At 37.4% G+C, this 21467-nt stretch overlaps 1 protein-coding gene across 7 annotated transcripts in view; it reads left to right on the forward strand.

The window, feature by feature from the left end:
• Positions 1-21467, forward strand: part of Gbf1 (golgi brefeldin A resistant guanine nucleotide exchange factor 1) — a 126843-nt gene that overhangs the window by 1508 nt on the left and 103868 nt on the right. For all 7 annotated transcript variants that reach the window (XM_048807224.1, XM_048807220.1, XM_048807221.1 and 4 more), the window contains exons 2-3: positions 9734-9839; positions 10521-10587. In XM_048807224.1, coding sequence (XP_048663181.1) covers positions 9744-9839; positions 10521-10587 — 163 coding nt within the window. In that variant the 5' untranslated portion in view covers positions 9734-9743. The remainder of the gene's footprint in view (positions 1-9733; positions 9840-10520; positions 10588-21467) is intronic.

Below are 21467 nucleotides of genomic sequence, written 5' to 3' on the forward strand. Positions count from 1 at the left end.
AAGTCCACGAAAGGTAAACAATACTTTATAATGAGGAATAGTGTAGATAGTATTTCTTAATGCATAACATAGAAGTTTATATGCCTTTATATCAGGTATATAAGGCAGTCCTTTAGGTCCTCTGAAAGATATAAATGGGAAGATCTGTTTTGGGATGCTCAGTTTATACACTTCTTAAAAGTAGAAGCATATATGTGCAGCACTTCAGGATCAGCCTAATGCCTTTCATCAGATAGTGGGCACTCAACTATTATCTGTACCTGTGATTAGTTTGATTAAAGGCATCAAACTAATCAGGTTGTGATTTGGCTTTGTGGTCTAGTGCTGTCTCTGGCAGTCAGGAACATTGCACTTTTGCATGGTGAGGTAGTAACAAGGAGGAAGGGAAGGAAATTGTCTAGGATGATAAAGTAATTGAACTTAATTTCTCCTACTTAATTCCCTTTGTCCTCCTGAAGTGTGTGTGTGTGTGTGTGTGTGTGTTGGGAGAAGAAAGAATAGCATTTATAGTTTACATTTATTGATTTGAAAATAAGTGGGATGGAAATAGTATAAAGAACTATTTATATTTTAACTTGCTGATCAAAGTTGTAGAATTTCCAAAAAAGTAGTCAAAAGTGGCAAATGAAAATGACATAGTCAGCCCAGGAAGTGCCTAAATTTGATGAGTCTGCTTTGCCCACCTGGGCCCTACTGAGTTATATACTTTGCATAATAGGCAATCTGGTCTCTGGGTAGTGTGATCAATCTAATAACTCTAGAGGCACCAAAGTTTTCTTTTGGTTTATTTAAAAAGTCATTTTCAGGACTAGGGTTTATCTCAGTGGTAGAACATCCATCCGTCCAGTCTGTACAGGGTCTCAAGTTTAGTTCCCATCACTGAAGAAAAAAAAAAGTGATTTTCTAGATTGAATACTTTAAAAAAATATTTTTTTATTAGTTGTTGATGGACCTTTTTTTTTTTTTTTTGTATGTGGTGCAGAGAATTGAACCCGATGCCTCTCACATGCTAGGCAAGTGCTCTACTACTGAGCCACAACCCCAGCCCTGATTGAATACTTTTCTAGGTAGAAATTATTTCTACCCATCCATGAATGAAAAAATTTACCTTTTATTCAACACTTGTATTTGGGCTTCTTTTTCTTTTTCGGTGCAGTACTGGGGGTTGAACCCAGGGTTACACTTCCTAAGCAAGCCTTTAATTTCTTTTTTTCTTTTTTAGCTATAGATGGACACAATACCTTTATTTTGTTTATGTTGTGGGCTGAGGATCAAACCCAGTGGCTCACACATGCTAGGCAAGCACTCTACCACTGAGCTACAACTGCAGCCAGCCCTTGAGTTTCTTTTTTCCTTTTTAATATTTTTAGTTGTAGGTGGACACAATAGCTTTATTTTATTTAAGTTTATGTGGTGCTGAGAATCAAACCCAGTGCTTCACATGAGCTAGGCAAGTTCTGTATCACTGTGCTACAACCCCAGCCCACTTTAGTTTCTTTTTAATGGTGGCTATAACTGGACAATATACTACAGTCTTGACAATTGGCACTGTGGGAACTCAGGTTGTAGACACATCAATAACTGGGCATCAGTCCTAGTTTTTGCTTGTAGTTGTCAAGAGTTCCACTATTATATCACTTTCTAGTGTTCCAGAAGTCAGGATGACAGACACTTCTAAATAATAACCTCACTAATAGAGTACTTAGACTGGCTATTATGGGCAGCTTGTGAGGAAGAAGACACAACTCCTTCTTTTGAGGAGACACAGGGTGATCATTGGACAGATCATGCTACCCACTTCTAAGTGATTGATTATTTTCTATCCCTGTGGTTCAGTATGACTGCTTAGATTGATTCTGTTGTTGGGGTCCTGGAGGTGTTGAGTTGAAAGAAGAGATTCATTTACCTTCAGCTGGAAGAGCTATATAAATGTGATAGGCTGCTTTTATTATTCCTCTTTTATCTTTTTTATATTTAATTTTATATTATTCCTCTTTTTCTTTTTTAAAAAAATAGTTTTATGGGCTGGGGATGTGGCTCAAGTGGTAGCGCACTTGCCTAGCATGTGTGAGGTACTGGGTTCGATTCTCAGCACCACATAAAAACAAAATAAAGATATTTAAAAAAATAAATAAGATCCATTGACAACTAAAAAAATATTAAAAAATATTTTTATTGTAGATGGACATATCTTTGTTTATTTAGTTTTATGTGGTGCTGGGGAAAGAACCCAGTGCCTCACACACACTACGCAAGTGCTCTACTGCTGAGCCATAACCCCAGCCCCTGTTCCTCTTTTTCTATATTTCAGTATAGTAAACTGCACTTGTTTAATTAAATGGAATATAATAATGTTACTTTGGAGTGGTAGTGGAAGTAATCATGGAAGTGATGATTTTTTTCCCAAGAGTATTGATCATAATAACTAATGGTATAAGTAGTTATGATAGTATGATGACAAATCATATAAACAGGTGATATAAATAACCTAAGGGGGCTGGGGATGTGGCTCAAGTGGTAGCGCACTCGCCTGTCATGCGAGGGGCACTGGGTTTGATCCTCAACGCCACATAAAGATAAAGTGGAGATATTGTGTCCACCTAAAACTAAAAACTAAATATTAAAAAATAAAATAACCTAAGTTAGTTAGGTGGGAATGTGTTAGGATGTAATGGAGACTTTGGTATACTGGAGAACTCATGCTCTTATTTAAAGGAGGCAGCTGCTATTTATTCAGCATGTTGTTACTTTTGAGAATGTGAGCAGTATGACCAATCTTCCTATTTTTCAGAGGAAGCTGTGAATCCAGATTATTGTGTTTTCTAATTGTTAGCAACTAATTACAAATTTTAAAAACCTTCCCCAGTGTAAACAAAATGTTTGTTTTCTGAATTCTACGTAGTGGCCGCTGGATGATGACCTATGATAGAGAAGATGGACAGGCTTTATAAGACTTAAATCACTGCAGTTCTTTATGTATAATCATAACAAATAACTTTTATTCTTTGTCCTTCTCTACCACCTGTCGTCCTTGAGTGGTTAAAAGATGAGTGAGAATCTGTGTTTCATTTTTCATGTCAAAGTTGGTAAAACGGACAATTTTTGACCTAGCAGCTAACATTGTATATAGTTCTGAGATAGAGAGTGAGTTCTGGAGATAGTCTCAGAGAGAGAGAGAGAGAGAGAGAGAGGGAGGGGGAAGAGAGAACACACACACACACACACACACACACACACTCATACACACCCATGGCAGAGCTGAGGTACACTGTTGACCTGATTAACAGGTTTGGGAGGATTTTCCAGTTGTGCCTTGTCATGGCACCAGCTTTTTTCCTGGTTTGACTTTCTCTTATCTCCACCATTCAAGTAAATTTCCTGAGCCCAGTAAATTGTTTACTAGTTAGTAATTCTTGGACACTCTCAGTAATGCACAAAACTATTGAGAATTTTTTGGTCAACTTAAGAAAAGTTATAAGTTTTGTATACTTAGTGCTTCTCTGGACCATGCAAGGGATTGAGTGAAAAAAAAAAATTTTTTTTTTTTTTTTAAACCAGGGATTGAACCCAGAGGTGCTTAACCACTGAGCCACATCCCTAGCGGGGGTGGGGNTCATAGAGCATATCCTTTTTTTGATACTGTGGATTGAACCCAGGGTTGTTAATCACTGAGCCACATTTTCAGCCCATTTTATTTTTTATTTTGAGACAGGGTGTTACTAAGTTGTTTAGGGCAGCTTTTAACTTGGGATTCTCCTGCCTCAGCCTCCCAAGTCACTGGATTATAGACATGTACCACTGTGCCCAGCTCATTTTCCTCTTTTCTCTGGTATCTTTTGACATAAATGTCCTTATTTTAACATGTTTGAATTCATCATTTTCTTAAGGGTTGTACTTTTTTGTTTCCTATCTAGGTACTTCTCCCCTGAGCTGGGTTTATAAAAATATTATATATTTCAAGTGTTTTCAAATTTTGCTTTTCACGTTTAAATCTAATTAATTTGAAGAAAAAAATTAGTATTTCATAAAGTGAGGATCCAATTTATTGTTTTGTTTCTATTGCTTTTGCTTAGAGAAGAGTTTCCAGTTGATATTTTGACTCTTTCTCTTTGAATCCCACTGGAGTAACTGGGATACCTCAAAACACTAGGGGAATGCTTAGACCAAGCTTTAAGCAGACATTGCTTTCAGAGGACATATTTTGCTCAGAGTATATGGGACAGTGGCTTAGGGATATTATTTGGCTTCTATTTGGTTATTCCTTCTCATGTTATTTTTGACATGATGTAAACTTTAAATTCTACCATACTGATATGAGATCTCTGCAGGCCTTTGTGACTTTGTAATGAGGGATTCTCAGCCATTGGCTGCTAGGCAATAAGCCAGAGCTTCCCATTTGAAGCCTGAAGGAGGCTTCCATTAGGAGATTCCCTGGGTGAGGAGATTTTAGGCAAATCTTCATAGTCCTTGAAAATAATTCTTCATTCCCTAGATATTCCTTTTTTTTTTTTTTTACTAAGAAAAGCAGCTTTATACAGTGCTTTTTAGGCTTAGGTTTTTGCTATCTTAGGATGTTGATAGCCTTTGGTACCTAATGAATTTTGATCACATGTTGGGTTGATTACCTTCAGGTGGGTTTCCAGTTCAAAATTTATTCCTCCAGGAAACCTTCCAAGTAGCACATAGATCTCAACTAGACCCCTTGGCACTTTTGTTAAAATTTGTATTGTGGTGTTATTTTTTTATATTTATTTTTTAGTTTTGGGTGGATAATAATATCTTTGTTTTATTTTTATGTGGTGCTGAGGGTTGAACTCAGTGCTTCATGCATGCTGGACAAACACTCTACCACTGAGCCACAACCCCAGCCCATGTGGTGTTATTTTGTTGCTTTCAGCTGGGAATGTTTTCTCTTTTCTTAGTTCTTTGAAAGAAAAATTATGTTTTCTTATTTCGGTTCTTAATGGTGTCTCTCCTAGGCCCTTCAAATGGTTTTTTTTAACAGTGATGGCTGCTTGGTCTATATTTTGAACATAGACTGAATAATAACTATACATTCAAGATACTTCATGATATGCCCCTTACTTTTTCAGCTTTACCTTCCATTATTCCCCTAGGAGTAATGTTCCAAACTATCTGGAATAAGCATGATCTCCTAAATACATATTGAATTTTCTTACTATAAGCCTTCACTTTTACCATTTCTGCTATATGTGTGTGCACGTGCGCGTGTGCATGTATGTGTGTGTGTGTGTATGTATATATATATGTGTGTGTATATATACACATACATTTTGTGGTACTAGGGATTGAACTCGGGGGCACTCGACCATTGAGCCATATCCCCAGTCCTATTTTATATTTAGAGACTGGGTCTCACTGAGTTGCTTAGTGCCTCACTTTTACTGAGGCTAGCTTTGAACTCACGATTCTCCTGCCTCAGCCTCCCAAGCCACTGGGATTACAGGCGTGCACCTCTGTGCCTGGCCCTCTTTCCTTATAATTTTGACTGTTTGAATCCTGTCTTTTAGTTTCCTTTCTGTGATATTCCACCAGAATTATTTTCTTGATTTCATTGCTATAATACTGTATACCACTCTTGTTGGAGATATATGCTTTTGTGAGCCACTATGCATAGGTCTGTTTTTTAAAATTTCCTAAAGCTAGTTAGATTATAAATTCCTTTTGGAATATCTAGTGGGTGAGTAGGGACAATTCTATATGACTCTGCCTTGTTTGCTTAACATATACTAAGTATTATCTGATTGACTGAAGTAAATGTCACTTAGCTTTGATTACTGCTTTTAATCTTTGGCTTAATGGATAATACATCTACTTATTAGCTTATTTTAAAAATTAGTTAATTAAAATTTAAAAATAGGTAACATGTTTGTGATAAAACAATTAAAAGGTACAAAAAGAATATACAGAGAGAAGTCAGTCTTCCTCTCACTCCTGTCTTCAGTTAACCAATCTCCAGTCACTGAATTTCTTTCCCTGGAGACAATCCTGTGTTAGCAGATTCTTATAAATCGTGCCAGAGATCTCTTCCTTATTCATCTTGCCTACATAATTTAAGGAAGGAGAGATACTATGAAAGACTTCTTTTCTCTTCTGATCCTTTAAATTTGTTTATCTTTTATTTCTTGGTTCTTCTGCTCCTTAGAAGAAAACATTATTGTACATTCTCTTCATGGACCATTCTTGGAAGAGAACATTGTTGAGTTCCTAGAATGTTTGGAAAGCAAATAGTCTTTAGGGTCTTACCTAGTCCTTTCTAAAAATTGTCATTAATATAAATGTTGTCTGTGTTGGATTCCTTTGTGGATTTGGGAAGATGTAGTAGGCCTGGACACAATTTTTTTTTCTTTTATATGGTGGTTTTCATACTTTTTACTTTCTAGAGGCTCCATCTTATACAAAACATACAAATTTAGCTGCTTTTCGGGTGCATTTTTTTCCTCTATTTCTTTGGCTATGCCTCAGTTTTCTTTCATACCCCACTAAACTTATAAATGCCTTAGGGATAGAAATAAATTTTTTATCTCTTTTATCACTATTAATGTTTAGTTACATAGATAATATAGTATTTTCCTTGTAAAATTAGAACATTACAGATAAGGCTAAAATATTCTTTGGGTATACCCTTATTTCACAACCCCTTCTCTAGAGATAACTGTGATTTATGAGTTTGGGTATATCTGCCCAGACCCTTTATCCCATATTTATATATCTATATATGTACCTGTATGAAATATATTAACTATACTTATCAACATGGATGACACAGAAACATAATGTTTAAGGGAAAAGGGTTTGTAAAAGAATATATACAATATCAGTTGAATATAAAAGCATACAGAGCTGGGCATAGTTGGCTCACTATAATTCCAGCACCTGGAGAGTTTGAGGCTGAGGATCACCAGTTTGAGGCCAGCCTCAACAATTTAGCAAGGACCTAAAGAACTTAGCAAGATCTTGTCTCAATAAAAAAAGTAAAATGGGATTGGTATATAACTCAATGGTAAACTGTCCATGGGTTCAATCCCCAGTGCCAGAAATAAAAAATAAAAATAAATAAAATCATCCAGAATATTGTTTAAAGACATGCATCTCTAAAGTAAAAGTATAAAGCATTGTAAGGATTTAATAACCATCAGATTTACGGCAAAAGTGAGGAGGCTATGATTAGGAAGGATAACAAGCTTTAGTTGTCCAGTTAACCCTGGGTTCTGGCTGTTATATTTCTTAAAATTTTTTTTTTTTTTGGTACCGGGGATTGAACCCAGGGACACTTAATCTCTGAGCCCATATCCCCAAACTTTTTTTGTGTTTTATTTAGAGACATGGTCTCACTGAGTTACTTAGGGCCTGGCTAAGTTGCTGAGGCTGGCTCTGAACTCTCTATCCTCTCCCTCAGCCTCCTGAGCCACTGGGATTACTGGCTAGTGCCATCACACCCAGCTATATTACTTTTATCTTACTGTAAATTAAGTATTACATATTGTTAAAAATAAAAATATATTTTATGTATGGTAGGTTGGTTGGTTTTTACATATATAGCAACATGCAGTTAGTCATATAATTTTTTTCCCATTTTGCAATATGTCTGAACTCTTCACATCTTTTTTGCTTTATATCTTTACACTCTTTTTTTTTGGAAGGGGGGTATCGGGGATTGAACTCAGGGACACTCGACCACTGAGCCACATCCTCAGCCCTATTTGGATTTTATTTAGAGAAAGGGATCACTGAGTTGCTTAGCACCTTGTGTTTGATCCTCCTATCTCAGCCTCCCAAATTGCTGGGATTACAGGTGTGCACCAACATGCCCCGCTTTTTTTTTTTTTTTTTTTGTATCTTTACACTCTGAAAGTTGCCTTATGCATAGTAGGTGGAGTTTCTTTTTTCCATATCTCAGTAGCCTTATTGTTTTTACCTTCCTTGAGCTTGTTTGTCTAACTGTATCTTTTCCCCTTCTTTCTGTTTTACTAAGTTTTGTCTTTCTGGGAAGGGTTTCTAAATAACGAAAAGTGGTAAGTTGGGTGTTAAAAACTCCTAGAATTTTCTCTATGCTAAGAAGAAATTCTGTTTTTTAATATTTTTATATGGGAAAACAAATATCTTTTCTAAGGATTGTTCTAGGCAGCAAAGAAAACTCTTAGTATTTCAGTTGGAAGTACTTGGAAATAGTATTTCAACTTCATTTCAGAGATTGATATAAAGCAGTTTTTAAAAGCATTTACTTTCAGTCTTTTCTACTGTTTAAGTACCTGAACCCGAGTTCTTAGAACTTTTTAAAGGTTGTGTCACTACCACTGTCCAGTTTTCTGGAGCTTACTTATTAGAATGGATGCAGTCTTTAAGCTGACATTGTACTCTGTGGTTCCAGGACTGGCAGTGTTTTCTCAGTGGTAGAGTGCTTGCCCGCATTCATGAGGTCCTGGATTTGATCCCCAGCACCACAAAAACAACAACAACAACAAAAAAAAACAAACAACAACAACAAAAAAAAACAACAAACAAACAGCAATTCAAAACCAAATTTATCCTTCTTAACAACTTTCATTCTAATAGCCTGAACCTTCAGTATTACTTTATTGAGTACATTTTAAAAAGACAACAAAATAAGCCAGGCGTGGTAGCATATGCTTATAATCCCAGCAACTCAGGAGCCTGAGGTAGGAGGATTGATTGTCCAACCTCAGCAACAGTGAGGCACTAAGCAACTCAGTGAGACCCTTTCTCACTGATACAAAATAGGGCTGGGAATGTGGCTTAGTGGTTGAGCACCCCTGAGTTCAGTCCTTGGTTACCCTCCCCCCAAAAAATATTTGAAATATTATTTTTAACAAGTTAGCAACTGCATACTTTAAAGGCATCATAGAGCTTTGGGAACAATTGACTATTTTTTTTTTTTTTTAAAGAGAGAGAGAGAGAGAGAGAGAGAATTTTAATATTTATTTTTTAGTTTTCGGAGGACACAACATCTTTGTTTGTATGTGGTGCTGAGGATCGAACCTGGGCCGCACGCATGCCAGGCGAGCGCGTTACCGCTTGAGCCACATCCCCAGCCCCAACAATTGACTTTGAAGAATCTGACATGCTTGCTAGAGAGTATTAAAGTGTCTTTGAGAAATTTTCTAGGTTGATAAACTTTTGGGTTTTATCTTAAACATATCTGAACCTACAGAGACCTCTAGGAGAGCCAGGTAGTTGAATTCAAACCATAAGATGGACTTCATTATCTTAGTATTACAGGTAGAAAATCTTGGTACTGAAAAGTTAAATCACATTTCTAATAATCAGATAAGGTTGCTGATTTATACATGGATATGCTCTGGGTAACCAAAATAATTTTTTAAAATCTTCATTTTTTAGTTATAGGTGGTCACAATATCTTTTTATTTTTATGTGGTAGTGAGGATTGAACCCACGTGAAGCACGTGTGGTAGGTGAGCGCTCTACCTCTAAGTCACAACCCCATCCCTAATTTTTTTTTTTGTATAACTGGGATTTGAACCCAGGGCCTCACCCATGCTGGGCAAATGCTTTACCACTGAGCTGCATCCCCAGCCCTTTCTATTTTATTTGAGACAGAATTTGGTTAAGTTGCTCAGGCTGGTCTTAGAGTTTTGAACGTCTTTGCTCTGCCTCCAAAGTAACTGCTCACCACCATGCCTGGCTGGTTAACCAAATATTAACCAGACATTTCTCTTAACTATCTTGGTAGGTTTGCCAGGATGGTGGATAAGAATATTTACATCATTCAAGGGGAAATTAACATTGTGGTTGGGGCCATCAAACGAAACGCCCGATGGAGCACTCATACACCACTGGTAAGTGGGGAATGGGCAACAGAGTCTGGTTACTGATTTGTGCAGGGGAATCTGGACCTTAGATAAAAAAAAGTAATTAAGTTCCTAGTCATAGTGAAAGTAATAGGAATTCAGAGTCATTCTTGATTTTAAGGATATCTCTGTTTTATTCCAACCAGCCTCAAACTTATGGATTCTCTTTTTTGTCTTGGACTCTACAGTAAACACCATTCTTCAAGTTATTTTTATAAATGACTTAAGCTGGTACTTGGGACTGCTTTAGTATGTCTAAAAATGTTAGAAAGATTCCTAATCTAATTCTCAAGGGTTATAATTAGATATCTTATTCATACAAATTAGTTTACTTATTGATACATAGAGTATGACTTGGTGATGATACTCCTTACAGGGGATTTAACAGACGTCCAAGTAAGAGCAGTCTATAGTTTGCCAGTTAGATTAGTAATGTTCCAAACTATCTGGCGTAAGCATGATCCCCTAAATACATATTGAATTTTCTCACTATAAGAGATTAAGGAATAGGAAAATATAAACCATGGTTAAGTTTTTTTTCCTCCAGAAAGAAAACTTACTGGATTTTTTGGTTGGATTCAGAGAAAGAGCCCTTGATTTATCCTTTATTTTATTTTTCTTCCTTTGGCCCAATGATGATTTTTTTTTCTTGACCTTTGTATTCTATAGGATGAAGAACGGGATCCTCTGCTGCATAGTTTCAGTCATCTAAAGGAGGTTTTAAACAATATAACAGGTAGGTCTCAACACCTACATAAGATTATTTATACTGGGATAGATAAAACTTGTTTTATAAATGATCATATGGTAAATATTTTAGGCTTTGTGGGTTGTATGCAACTGTGCATCTACTCAACCTGTCTTTGTACCTCAAAAGCAGCCATAGTAATACATAGATGAATGAGTGAAATATCTTTTCTTTAAAAAGAAAAAAACTTGCAAATCAGATTTGGCCCTTGGATGTAGTTGCCAATCCCTGGTTTATTGCATTGCTTTCATCCTTCATGGATCTTTCAGTCTTCCTATGTTCCCCCAATTTTTTGCCCTTTTGTTTTCTTCCTATTTTCCTAATTATAATAACTTTTATGTTATTATGTAGTATTCACATGTTTAGTATTTTCAAATTCACTTTCCCATTTATTACTCTTATTGAACTTTTACACAAATCTATGAGGGAGGCATGGCAGATATCCCCTTTTTATAAAAGAAAGTGAAGCCCAGAGAGGTTTAAAGTAATTTATTTAATCCTTAGGAGTGGAGTTAAACTAGAATTCAAGCCTCTGACACCTGGCTTAGTGTTCTTTCCCCTGTTCTGCATTGTTTTCTTTATCTATAATTAGAGGAAAATGTGTACATGAAATGCCTTATAGTGTTTGTGTTTGTATCTGGGAGGAAGTGGAAAATTTAAATACTTATGCATTTTTCATGGTGGTAGGTGTTGAATGTAGGGCTCTTGCATTGTAACCTTGGAATGCTGTTATCTACTGACATATCTCAGACTTGTAACTGAATGGTGTTTAGGCTTCTACAAATTAAACAAACAATAAACACATTTTTTTCCTCCTTTCATAAAAAAACATGGGAGAAGATCTGGAGAAAAATTTCCTTTACTTTCTTGAACATGGTCTGAAGTTATCTATGGTTTCCCTAAATGTTTTCTGTACAGGACATATTTCACTGAAAGCTTGAAAAAGCTTTGGGAGCCAGCTTTAGCAACAGTGAAGTGCTAAGCAACTCAGTGAGACCATGTGTCTAAAATATAAAAAAGAGCTGAGGATGTGGCTCAGTGGTTTCAGTGTTGAGTGCTCCTGAGTTCAACCCCTGGTACTCCCCCACTCCCTCCCCCCAAAAAAAGGAAGGAAAGAAAAAGCTTTGGAAAGGTTAGTCAAAAAGGACTAAATATAGAGGCTGGGGGTATAGCTCAATTGGTGGAGTGCCTGCCTAGCATTCACAAGGCCCTGGGTTCAATCCCTAGCACCACCAAAAAAAAAAAAAAAAAAAAGGACTAAATATAGAAAAAGTGATTATTAGCTAGTTATCAGGGTTGATGCTGCTACTGGGAATACTTGGTCCTTGTTCTTATTTTATGACCTGTATCGTAAGTGACTTGACTATTTAAAAAATTCAACTTGCACACTTTTTAAAAATATCTTACAGATAAAATGTAATTATCCCAATTAGAAAAAATATAGTGAGTGGGGACTTATAATCTTTTTTTTGTGGGTCAGAATTAAGAGTGCTATCTTTCCAATAGCTATTAGGGGGGTTAAAACAATTTAATACAATTGGAATCACTTGATAAATATCTTATACATAGTAAAAATTTGCTATTATAAGTGACCATACTTGTGGTGAGTGATGCAATCCAAGGCTCATGGTCTCTACACTATTTAAAAGCTATTATAGTTGAGTCTGCTGCCTAATTTTCTTATGTTCTTGGGTTAGAAATCCTGTCAGATTATCTGCTGCTTGGAACTAGTGAACCAGAATGTGTTGATGAGCCAGTTCTGTCAGTGGTACTAGGAGCATAACTGGGTGTTTCTAAGCTTTCCCCTGGTGTGAGAAGGAAGATGATAGGGTTTTCCAAGGCCAACAGCTGTGATTGATATTGAGATGGTGCCTGCCAACCTTGTCCCCTAGTTCCCGGGTTTTAGCATCATTACCTGCTTGAGAAAATGACAGAGTAGACCCCGAATAGAACATTTCATGGTTTTCAGATTGGGTCTGACCCCCCACACTGTGTTGGCTCCCAGGAGCAGGTTCATGGGTCAGCTGCCCCTGTGGTCCACAGTCCATGACCAATTTTTTGTTTCTTTTACAAAAACAAACAGATTTTTTTGATTGGCAGTGTCAGGAGGATAGCTTTCCTGGAAGCTTGTTAATGGTAGAAGGCTGGGAAATGATTTTGAACTTGGAGAGATAAACTGAAGGGATTGTGTCTGTCTTATGTGACTGGTTATGGTGTACCACTTAGATTGGAGGAGGGAGGGCAGGAATTCTAGGACTTCTATCTAGTTTAACTCATGAAACTGACTTGGACTTGGTCAGTTTTTTGGGGGGCACTCAACCACTGAGCCACATCCCCAGCCCTATTTTGTATTTTATTTAGAGACAGGGTCTCACTGAGTTGCTTAGTGCCTCGCCATTACTGAGGTTGGCTTTGAACTTGAGATTCTCCTGTCTCAGCCTCCTGAGTTGCTGATGTGCACCACCAAGCTCAGAGGATTTGGTCCCATTTTTGCAAAACCTTTCTGTTCACATTTTTCTAGGCCATCTGCTGGCTCGATTGGTGAAAATATTGTTGGAGGTTCATTGGATTTTTTTTTTTTTTTTTTTGGTGCTGGGGATTGAACCCAGGGCCTTGGGCTTGCAAGACAAGCACTCTATCATTGGATGTTAATCAGATTCGTTTTCCTTTACTTGTAATCATCAGAGAATTTTTTTTTTTCTTCTGTGTGTGGGGATCTAACTCAGGGCCTTTTGCATGCTGGGCAAGCACTCTACCAACTGGTTACACCCCTAACCCCATTGTCAGAGGATCTTTAAGTACCTAGGTACTTCCTACTCTTTCAGGTATGTTATTTGATGTTTGTGAAGGAAATAAGTTCATTGTCTCCAATAAGGTTGGTAAATCCATATCAATTATTCTCACAGATATGGACCATACTTGCAGTCAGTATTTGCCCAAACTGCATGATGAACTCATGTTTTGTACCATTTAGAGTAATAGAATATTCTAATACTAAATCTGAAAAGAAGGTTGCAGTTGAAGAAAATAGCTGTCAAAGAGTAGTTTGTATAAAGTATTATTTTGGATAAGACTGTAACTTACCACCGGTAAGAAAGACTGGATTGCTCTCCTTTGTTTGGTCTTTAAGCTCTCTTATGAATCCTTTTAAGAGGTTATTTTGAAAGAGTTAAAGCAAATGTATGGTTGTCTGTGCTATGAGGGGTATAGAATTCTTTTGGAGTAACTAGAATTAGAATTAGAATCTGGTATTCTAGAGTTAGATAGTAGTAATGGTTGTACAACTTTGTAAATATACAAAAAGCCATAGAGTTGTATAATTTATAAGGGTAAATTTTATAGTATATAGTTTATTTTTAAATTTTTTTATGATTTTACTTATTATTTCTCTCTCTTTTTTTTTTTTTTTTAATGTGGTACTAAGGATTGAACCCAGTGACTCACACATTCTGGGGGAGTGCTTTACCACTGAGTTAAAACCCCAGGCCCAGTTTATTTTATTTTTTAAAGAGTCAGGGTCTTTCACTATATTGTCCAGGCTGACCTTGAATTTTTGGGCTTCTTTGCTCCTCCTTTCTCAGCCTCATGAGTAGCTGGGATTACAAGCATGCATTACCACACCCAGCTTTATAGTTCAATTTTTAAAACAGAAAGGTAGGCTGCAAAATTAACGGATTTGCAGTTCTTTCTCATGTGTCTGAACTCCGGTGGGAAGGCTTCGAGTGTATATGCTGCTGTGCTTTGAACCCATTGCCCAGCAAAGGCAGCATAAGGCTCTGTTCAGCCTCCTGGCCCAGTTTGTCCTTTTATGTCTCTCTCATTAACTCAAGGAAGCACATGGCTTTTATATTTAAATTTATTCAAGCTGTAATCTTTGACATTTGAGTTAGCTTTTAGTACAGTTTTGCATTTATAGTAATATATATTATGTATTTTCTCTATCCCCAAAGAATCCGTTTTAATCTTTTCCGGATGCAAATTTCAGGCTGTCTTGTCCCATCTCCCCTCTCTTGCTCTCTTTCCCCTCCCCCCACGGAGTGTGTTTGATCAGGTGTGGCAGGAATATCCACTGTCAAGCTGCGCCCTTTATATTAGTCAATATTATCCTTCTCCCCCCTCCCTATCTGTCTGCCCCTTTGGGCTTTCCCAGTTGATTTATAATTTTGGAATTCTCATCGGAGTCTGTAATACAGTTTGTTCATTATTTAACCAAAACCTGTTTAATGAGCAGAGAGAGGCAATGTAAATGTTAGGCATGTTGCAGTGATGTACCTTTGTGCTTCTCAGAGCGGGTGGGTAGTTAACTCTGTGCTGCCTGTAGGGCTGGGGTGACCTGAGCTTAGGGGCGGAAGGGCCACTGCTTCTTCCTTATGTCTGCCCAAGACCTATTGTGGGTTTAGATTCCAAAGACATTTAATTTCAGTCTTCTAGCAATGTTGTAGAACTCTTGCATATTTGAGTTATGGTAAGTAATACAGTAGACCATGTGGTCAGATGTGTGGCATGGATTAGGGACATGGAAAGTAAAGTAAAATATCTGCATATTTGATACTCTTCTTGGTTTTAGGTCTGAGAAGAGCAGACATTTTAGAAGAATGATTCTAACTGACACAGACTGTGGTCTTTGGTCAATTTGTTCCCAGACTAGATAAGTCCTTGCAAGCCTTAGTGTAATTTATCCAGTATTCATGGTGTGATTTGTGGTGTAGTCTGTGGTCATTTATTTCCAGATTTAGACTGCCTTTGTCCTTGGTCTTTGAATTTAGATCTCTACAAAGAGATTCTTTTCTGGAAACTTTGGTTTACAACAGGAAGAGAACAGTCTAAAAGTATCTGAACCAAAGTTTTCTCTTATGGGATTACCTCTTGCTGATATTAAAGCCTTCAGGGCCAGGCTTAAGGAAAACTTTTTAGTGGCCTGTGTGTGTGTATGTGTGTCTATGTGTATGTGTGTGGCAGGGCCAGGGAGAAGTTGAGAAGTTTGCCTTTGGAGGAGTTTGCCTTTTTAGCTCTGAGAACTTAATGAATGCAAAGTGTCATTTGTCAAGATTGGGGGTATTTAGTCCTATTATAAGCACTATAGTCCTATTATAAGCACTCATTTTATCTTCTAACTTTTTGAAATCTTGTCTGGAATTCCCCAAGATGTGGATTTCTTCTGGGCCTAGGTTATTGAGTTGCTTCTTACCAATACTTATTGAATATTTACTAAGTGCCCTAAGCATTTTCTTTAGATATTTAGGCATTGAGTCTGTAATGGTCAAAAGAAAATAAAACAACAGTCAAATTTCCTAGCCTCAGGTTTTACAAGACTATTGACTCTCTCACCATTCCAAATCTAACCTTTATGGACTATTCTGTATACTCGATGATCCCTATCAGGTATGGAATGAATGACAGGGGTCAGAGCAATCTACTGTCATCTTTTTTTATTCCTGCATAACAAATTGAGGAAATGGCTTATGATGATAACTTAAATGTTTTTTTTTTAAATTTGGCTTTCTTACATAAAACTTTTATGGCCAGAATTTAGATAACCCCAAATACATTAATGGGTTGTATAGAGTGGTCCTGAGGGACACCATATTTCTTTTTTTTTTTTTTTTTAAAGATTTTTTTTTTTAATATTTATTTATTTTTTTTTAGTTTTCGGCGGACACAACATCTTTTGTTTGTATGTGGTGCTGAGGATCGAACCCAGGCCGCACGCATGCCAGGCGAGCGTGCTACCGCTTGAGCCACATCCCCAGCCCATACACCATATTTCTTTATCGTGCTTATTGGGACAGCAAGAAACGATGTACTTGAGTTTGAGAGGACCAGGTGCTAGGAGAAAGTGAATGTGTTAGGAATTTATTTAAATATAGTTTATCCTGGATAAACACACCTGTAAGGGTACAGTGTGTCTCAAGCTTTGTGAGTTCAGAATCTTAGTTATGAGGTTTGAGTCCATCAAACCTCCAGAGGTTTTCAGAGAGCATTTAAACAGAGTCTGGAAGCCAACCTGGGATGAACTATAACTTAACACCTGTCTGGCCTAAGCAGAAATGAAACTGTTTAAGAATTCCTCAGACCTCAGGTTTCATTGGGAAGATGGGAAAGTGTAGGGAGAAAAGATCTTTAGAGTCATCTTCAGGAAAAAGATTAAGAATACATTACATGGGCTAGGGATGTAGCTGAATTGGTACAGTGCTTGCCTCATATGCATAAGGCCCTGGGTTCAGTTCCCAGTACCACCAAAAAAAAAAAAAAATACGTTATATATATATAAAAAAGTTTGTTACTGTCATCATCTTCTATATTGATTGAATGCATAGTTTCATTTATATATATATATGTATATGTATCATCATTAATCATCATGCTTAAAAGGTTGAATGGCGTTGTCCCACTTAAAATTGAACCTATGAATTGTTCAAGTCCTAAGACTGAAAGAACCACCAAGTATGATAAAATTTGGTAGACAAATTCTCGTAAAGGGCTGAATGTTGGGAGAGGTAAGGTTGGGCAAAGTATCTGTTTCCTATGCTATTTTTAACTCTTTTGGTTTATAATAATAGAAGATTATATTTGTTTGGAGACTGTTGTCATGTTAGAGTATGATTTGATAACTGGGCATGGTAGCATGCACTGTAGTCCCAGCTATTTAGGAGGCTGAGGCAGGAAGATCAATCACGGATAGTTTGAGCAACATAGCAAGACCATGCCCCCCTTATTGTCCTCCCTCAAAAAAAGTGACTTGAATCTGAGTCAGACTAACACTGATACCTTAGACTCTTAATGTCCAAACTTTTGGACATTTCAGCAGAGTTAGAGAAAATAAAGGTATGGTTTTATTTTTATTTTTTTTATTTTGAGATGGGGTTTTGCCAAATTACTTAGGGCTTCATTAAGTTGCTGAGTTGGTCTCAAACTTGCAATCCTCCTGTTTTAGCCTCGTAAGTCACTGGGATTACAGGCATGCGTCATGGTGCCTGGCTTTGATGATTCTTTTTCTTCTTAGTGAATACTCATATCGATAAGGTGGTTCTAAGAGGCCAGTATTTTGATCATTTTACTTTGTCATTTCTTTTTGCTGGGGCCTTCTCCAAATGACCTCTAAACCCTCCTTTTCATTTGATACTATAAATCGTGAATTTTTCCAAACATTTATCTTGTACTCAAGATTAGAAATAATGTCACTTAGTCTGGCTTCTCATGGATTCAGCTTCTTTTTTCTCTCCCTAATAACCAGACACACTTAGCCATCAGAACTAGTCTGCTAGTTAGTAGGAGGGCATATTTTCTACTACATCTGTCAGAAATGGAGTTGTGGAAAAAAGAGGAAAGGACATTCTTAACAGGTTAGCTCTCAAAAACAGGCAAAGGAACCTAATATCTTTCTAGCAGAGGTTAGTGGGTAGTATAACAGTGTGACCTGTGGTGGGTGTCAAGAGTTGTTGGTGTTGTTCTCATTGCCTTTGTCTTTTGGCTGAGCCCTGAAACTTCTCTGGGTATATGCCCAACTAGCCATGACAGCAGTCAGTTAAGGAAAAAAGAGGGAAAGCCAGCTGCTGTTTTGTTTTTAACAAGGAGGCAGGCAGAGTCCCTTTCTTTTCCACCCACTCAAATTCAGAGTAAATGCCAAAAGGGTTTCAGAAGCCAAATGTTTGAAATTCAATGTGCAGTCAGTCGTGTGTGTGTGTGTGTGTGTGTGTGTGTATGTGTGTGTGTGTGATGATGGTGGTGGTGTAAATGGAGTATTGAATCCAGGGCCTCACGCATCCTAAGCAAGTGTCCTGACCCTTTTAATTTTTTTTTTTTTTTATCTTTGCGATACGCTCTTGTTAAATTTCTCAGGTCATCCTTGAACTTGCCATCCTCCTGCCTTAGCTTCCCCAGTAGCTGGGATCACAGGCAGTACATCATGCCTGGCCAATGTATTGTTTTGCTTAGAAGAGATAGTGAACAGTTTGTCTCAGTCTTGCCCTGCCTCTATCCATCTTTCTATGCTCATAGATACTTAATTGATCACCTCATTTTTTGAAATTATTTTAGTTGTAGTTGGACATAATACCTTTATTTATTTATTTTTTTGTGGTGCTGAGGATTGAACCCAGCGCCTTGCATGACACTACGTGAGCACTCCACCCCTGAGCCACAACCCCAGGCGCCACCCCCCCCAATCTTATTTTTTGAAGTGGTATTGGATATGTTTTTTTTCCTCTCCTGGCATTCATTGGGAGATAAAGTCAGGTATAGAACACAATGTAGATTAGATTATTTCAGCACTGATAATGTTATTTATTTTATTTTTTTTAAAGAGTTTAGAGAATTTTTTAATATTTATTTTTTAGTTTTCGGCGAACACAACATCTTTGTTTGTATGTGGTGCTGAGGATCGAATCCGGGCTGCACGCATGCCAGGAGAGCACGCTACTGCTTGAGCCACATCCCCAGCCCGATAATGTTATTTAAAAAGAGTGGTAAATACCTAGGAGTGGTGGCACATGCCTGTAATCTCAGCTTCCTCGGAGGCTGAGGTAGGAGGATCTCAAGTTCAAAGCCAGCCTCAGCAACTGATCAAAGGCCCTAAGCAACTTAGTGAGACCCTGTCTCAAAATAAAAAATAAAAAGGGCTGGGATGTGGCTCAGTGGTTAAGTGTCCCTGGGTTCAATCCCCAGTACCAAAAATCAATCAATCAATAAATAAAAAAATCCCAGCAGCTCAGGAGGCCGTGGCAGGAGGATCACAAGTTCAAAGCTAGCCTCAGCAAAATCAAGGTGCTAAGCAAATGAGGTCTCTAAATAAAATACAAAATAGGGCTGGTGATGTGGCTCAGTGGTTAAGTGCCCCTGAGTTCAATCCTTGGTATCCTCCCCCAAAATTTGTAGAAAAAGAAAGAGTGATAAATGCAGAGAATTTTACTGTGTTTTGCTTCAGAATGCTCTTCGTGTTTTGCCTTTTACTGTGTTTTGCTTCAGAATGCTCTTCGTATATTTTAGGGACTTTGTTCCTTTCCTTTGTTTTTTGTAGACCCGGCAGGACTTAGATGGACAAGCACTCCTGGTTGCCTGTTGGCTGGCTTCTCACTGAATGTCTTTTCTGTAACACCAGCCTTCTGTTACCACTGTAGGTCGAGTTATGAAGGGCTGCCACATGTGCACAGATCGCAACTGACTTTTCCTTGTTCCACGCTTATTGAGCAATTACTTTCCAGTTTGTGAAACTCATATTATTGCCTTGAGTTTCTGGCCCAGTGTGAAGTGGGGGCATTCAGGAAGTGGCCTGATAGCCTGCACATCAGAGGGCAATAAATTGGCATTTGATTTGGTGGAAAGGCAGAGCCAGATGTAGTGTGGGAGCAAGAATTTTCTGTAGTTTGCCATGCAGCTTGCTTCCAGGTGTCCTGGAAATCAACTTGAAAACTGGAGACTAGGCATAGTTAATTGGGGAGGAAAAAGATCACAAGGCCTCCAGTGTTATCTGGGATGGGTCCTGGACTGGGAAAGTCCTCTAAAAGTAGAAACAAATGAGATTTCTCTGAAACTGATGGGAATTTTTTCACTGGTTATTTTTTGTTTATAAGTAAAGTAAGTAACTGGCAGAAAATAAAAATAAAACTTAGGGGGCTTGGTGTATAACTCAGTAGAGTGCTTGCCTAGCATGTGTTGAGGCACTGGGTTTGATCCTCATCACCACATAAAAATAAAATAAGGACATTGTGTCCATATACAACTAAAAATATTTTTAAAAATTTAAAAAAATAAAACTTAGGAGATTTTTTTATTGGTGCATTTAATTATACATAATAGATTCATTATATCATACTTATTTATATACAGACATAATTTTCTCAATCTCATTATCCTTTACTTTCCCTTTCCCAACAGTCTTGCTCTACTCTACCAATCTTTCTTCTCCTATTATTATTATTGTTGTTGATATTGTTATTTTGAGATAGGGTCTTGCTGAGTTGCTCACCCTGGCCACAGACTTGCAGTCCTCCTGCCTCAACCTCCCAAGTAACTGGAATTATAGGCACATGCCTATGCACCTGACTATTAGAGTCCAGTTATTAACAAGTAGCCATGTTTGCTTTATCCATGTAGGTGTGTATTATTTTTTCATGAGTCATTTGGAAATAAATGGCAGACATATTGACATTTGACTCCTAAATATTTAGCATTCATTCTACCTAAATGGATTCTCCTACATAGTCCTAGTACCATTAATAAATCAAAGAAACTTAACAGCAGCCTGCCAATATTACTAATATCCAGTCCATATAAAATAAAAATAAAAATTTCCCATTTGTCTTTTGTAGCTATGTTTGGTTTTATAAACCAAAACCCAAGCAAAATTCTCATTGCATCAGATAGTTATGACTCTTTACACTTTTAAAATTTTATCACAACTTTCCCCATCCTTTTTTTTAACTCTTGGCATTAACTTTTTGAAGCAACCAGGCCATTAACCTTGAGAAATTTGTACATTCTGGGTTTATTTTGTGTCATTGTGGTATCATTTAACTTGTTCCTCTATCCCATATATTTCCTATATACTAGAATAAGAAGCTAAATTAGATTCAGGTTAAACATTACGGGTAAGTATACTTTATAGATACTTCATAGGTAATACTGTGTGTTTCATATGTTGTTGTTTTTGAACTGGGGATTAAACCCTGGGACATTTTGCCAGTGAGCTACATCTTCAGACTTTTTTTAGGGCCTCAGCCTCCCAAGTTACTGGGATTACAAGTGTGTGTGTCACCATGGCCAGCTGTGTTTGTTTTTTGAGATGGGGATCTCACTATGTTGCCCAGGCTGGTCTTGAACTCATGGGCTCAAGCGATCCTCCTTTCTCAGTCTCCTGAGAAGCTGAGACT

Source organism: Marmota marmota, unplaced genomic scaffold (assembly GCF_001458135.2).
Source record: "Marmota marmota marmota unplaced genomic scaffold, marMar, whole genome shotgun sequence".
In the NCBI taxonomy this organism is placed as follows: Eukaryota; Metazoa; Chordata; class Mammalia; order Rodentia; family Sciuridae; genus Marmota; species Marmota marmota.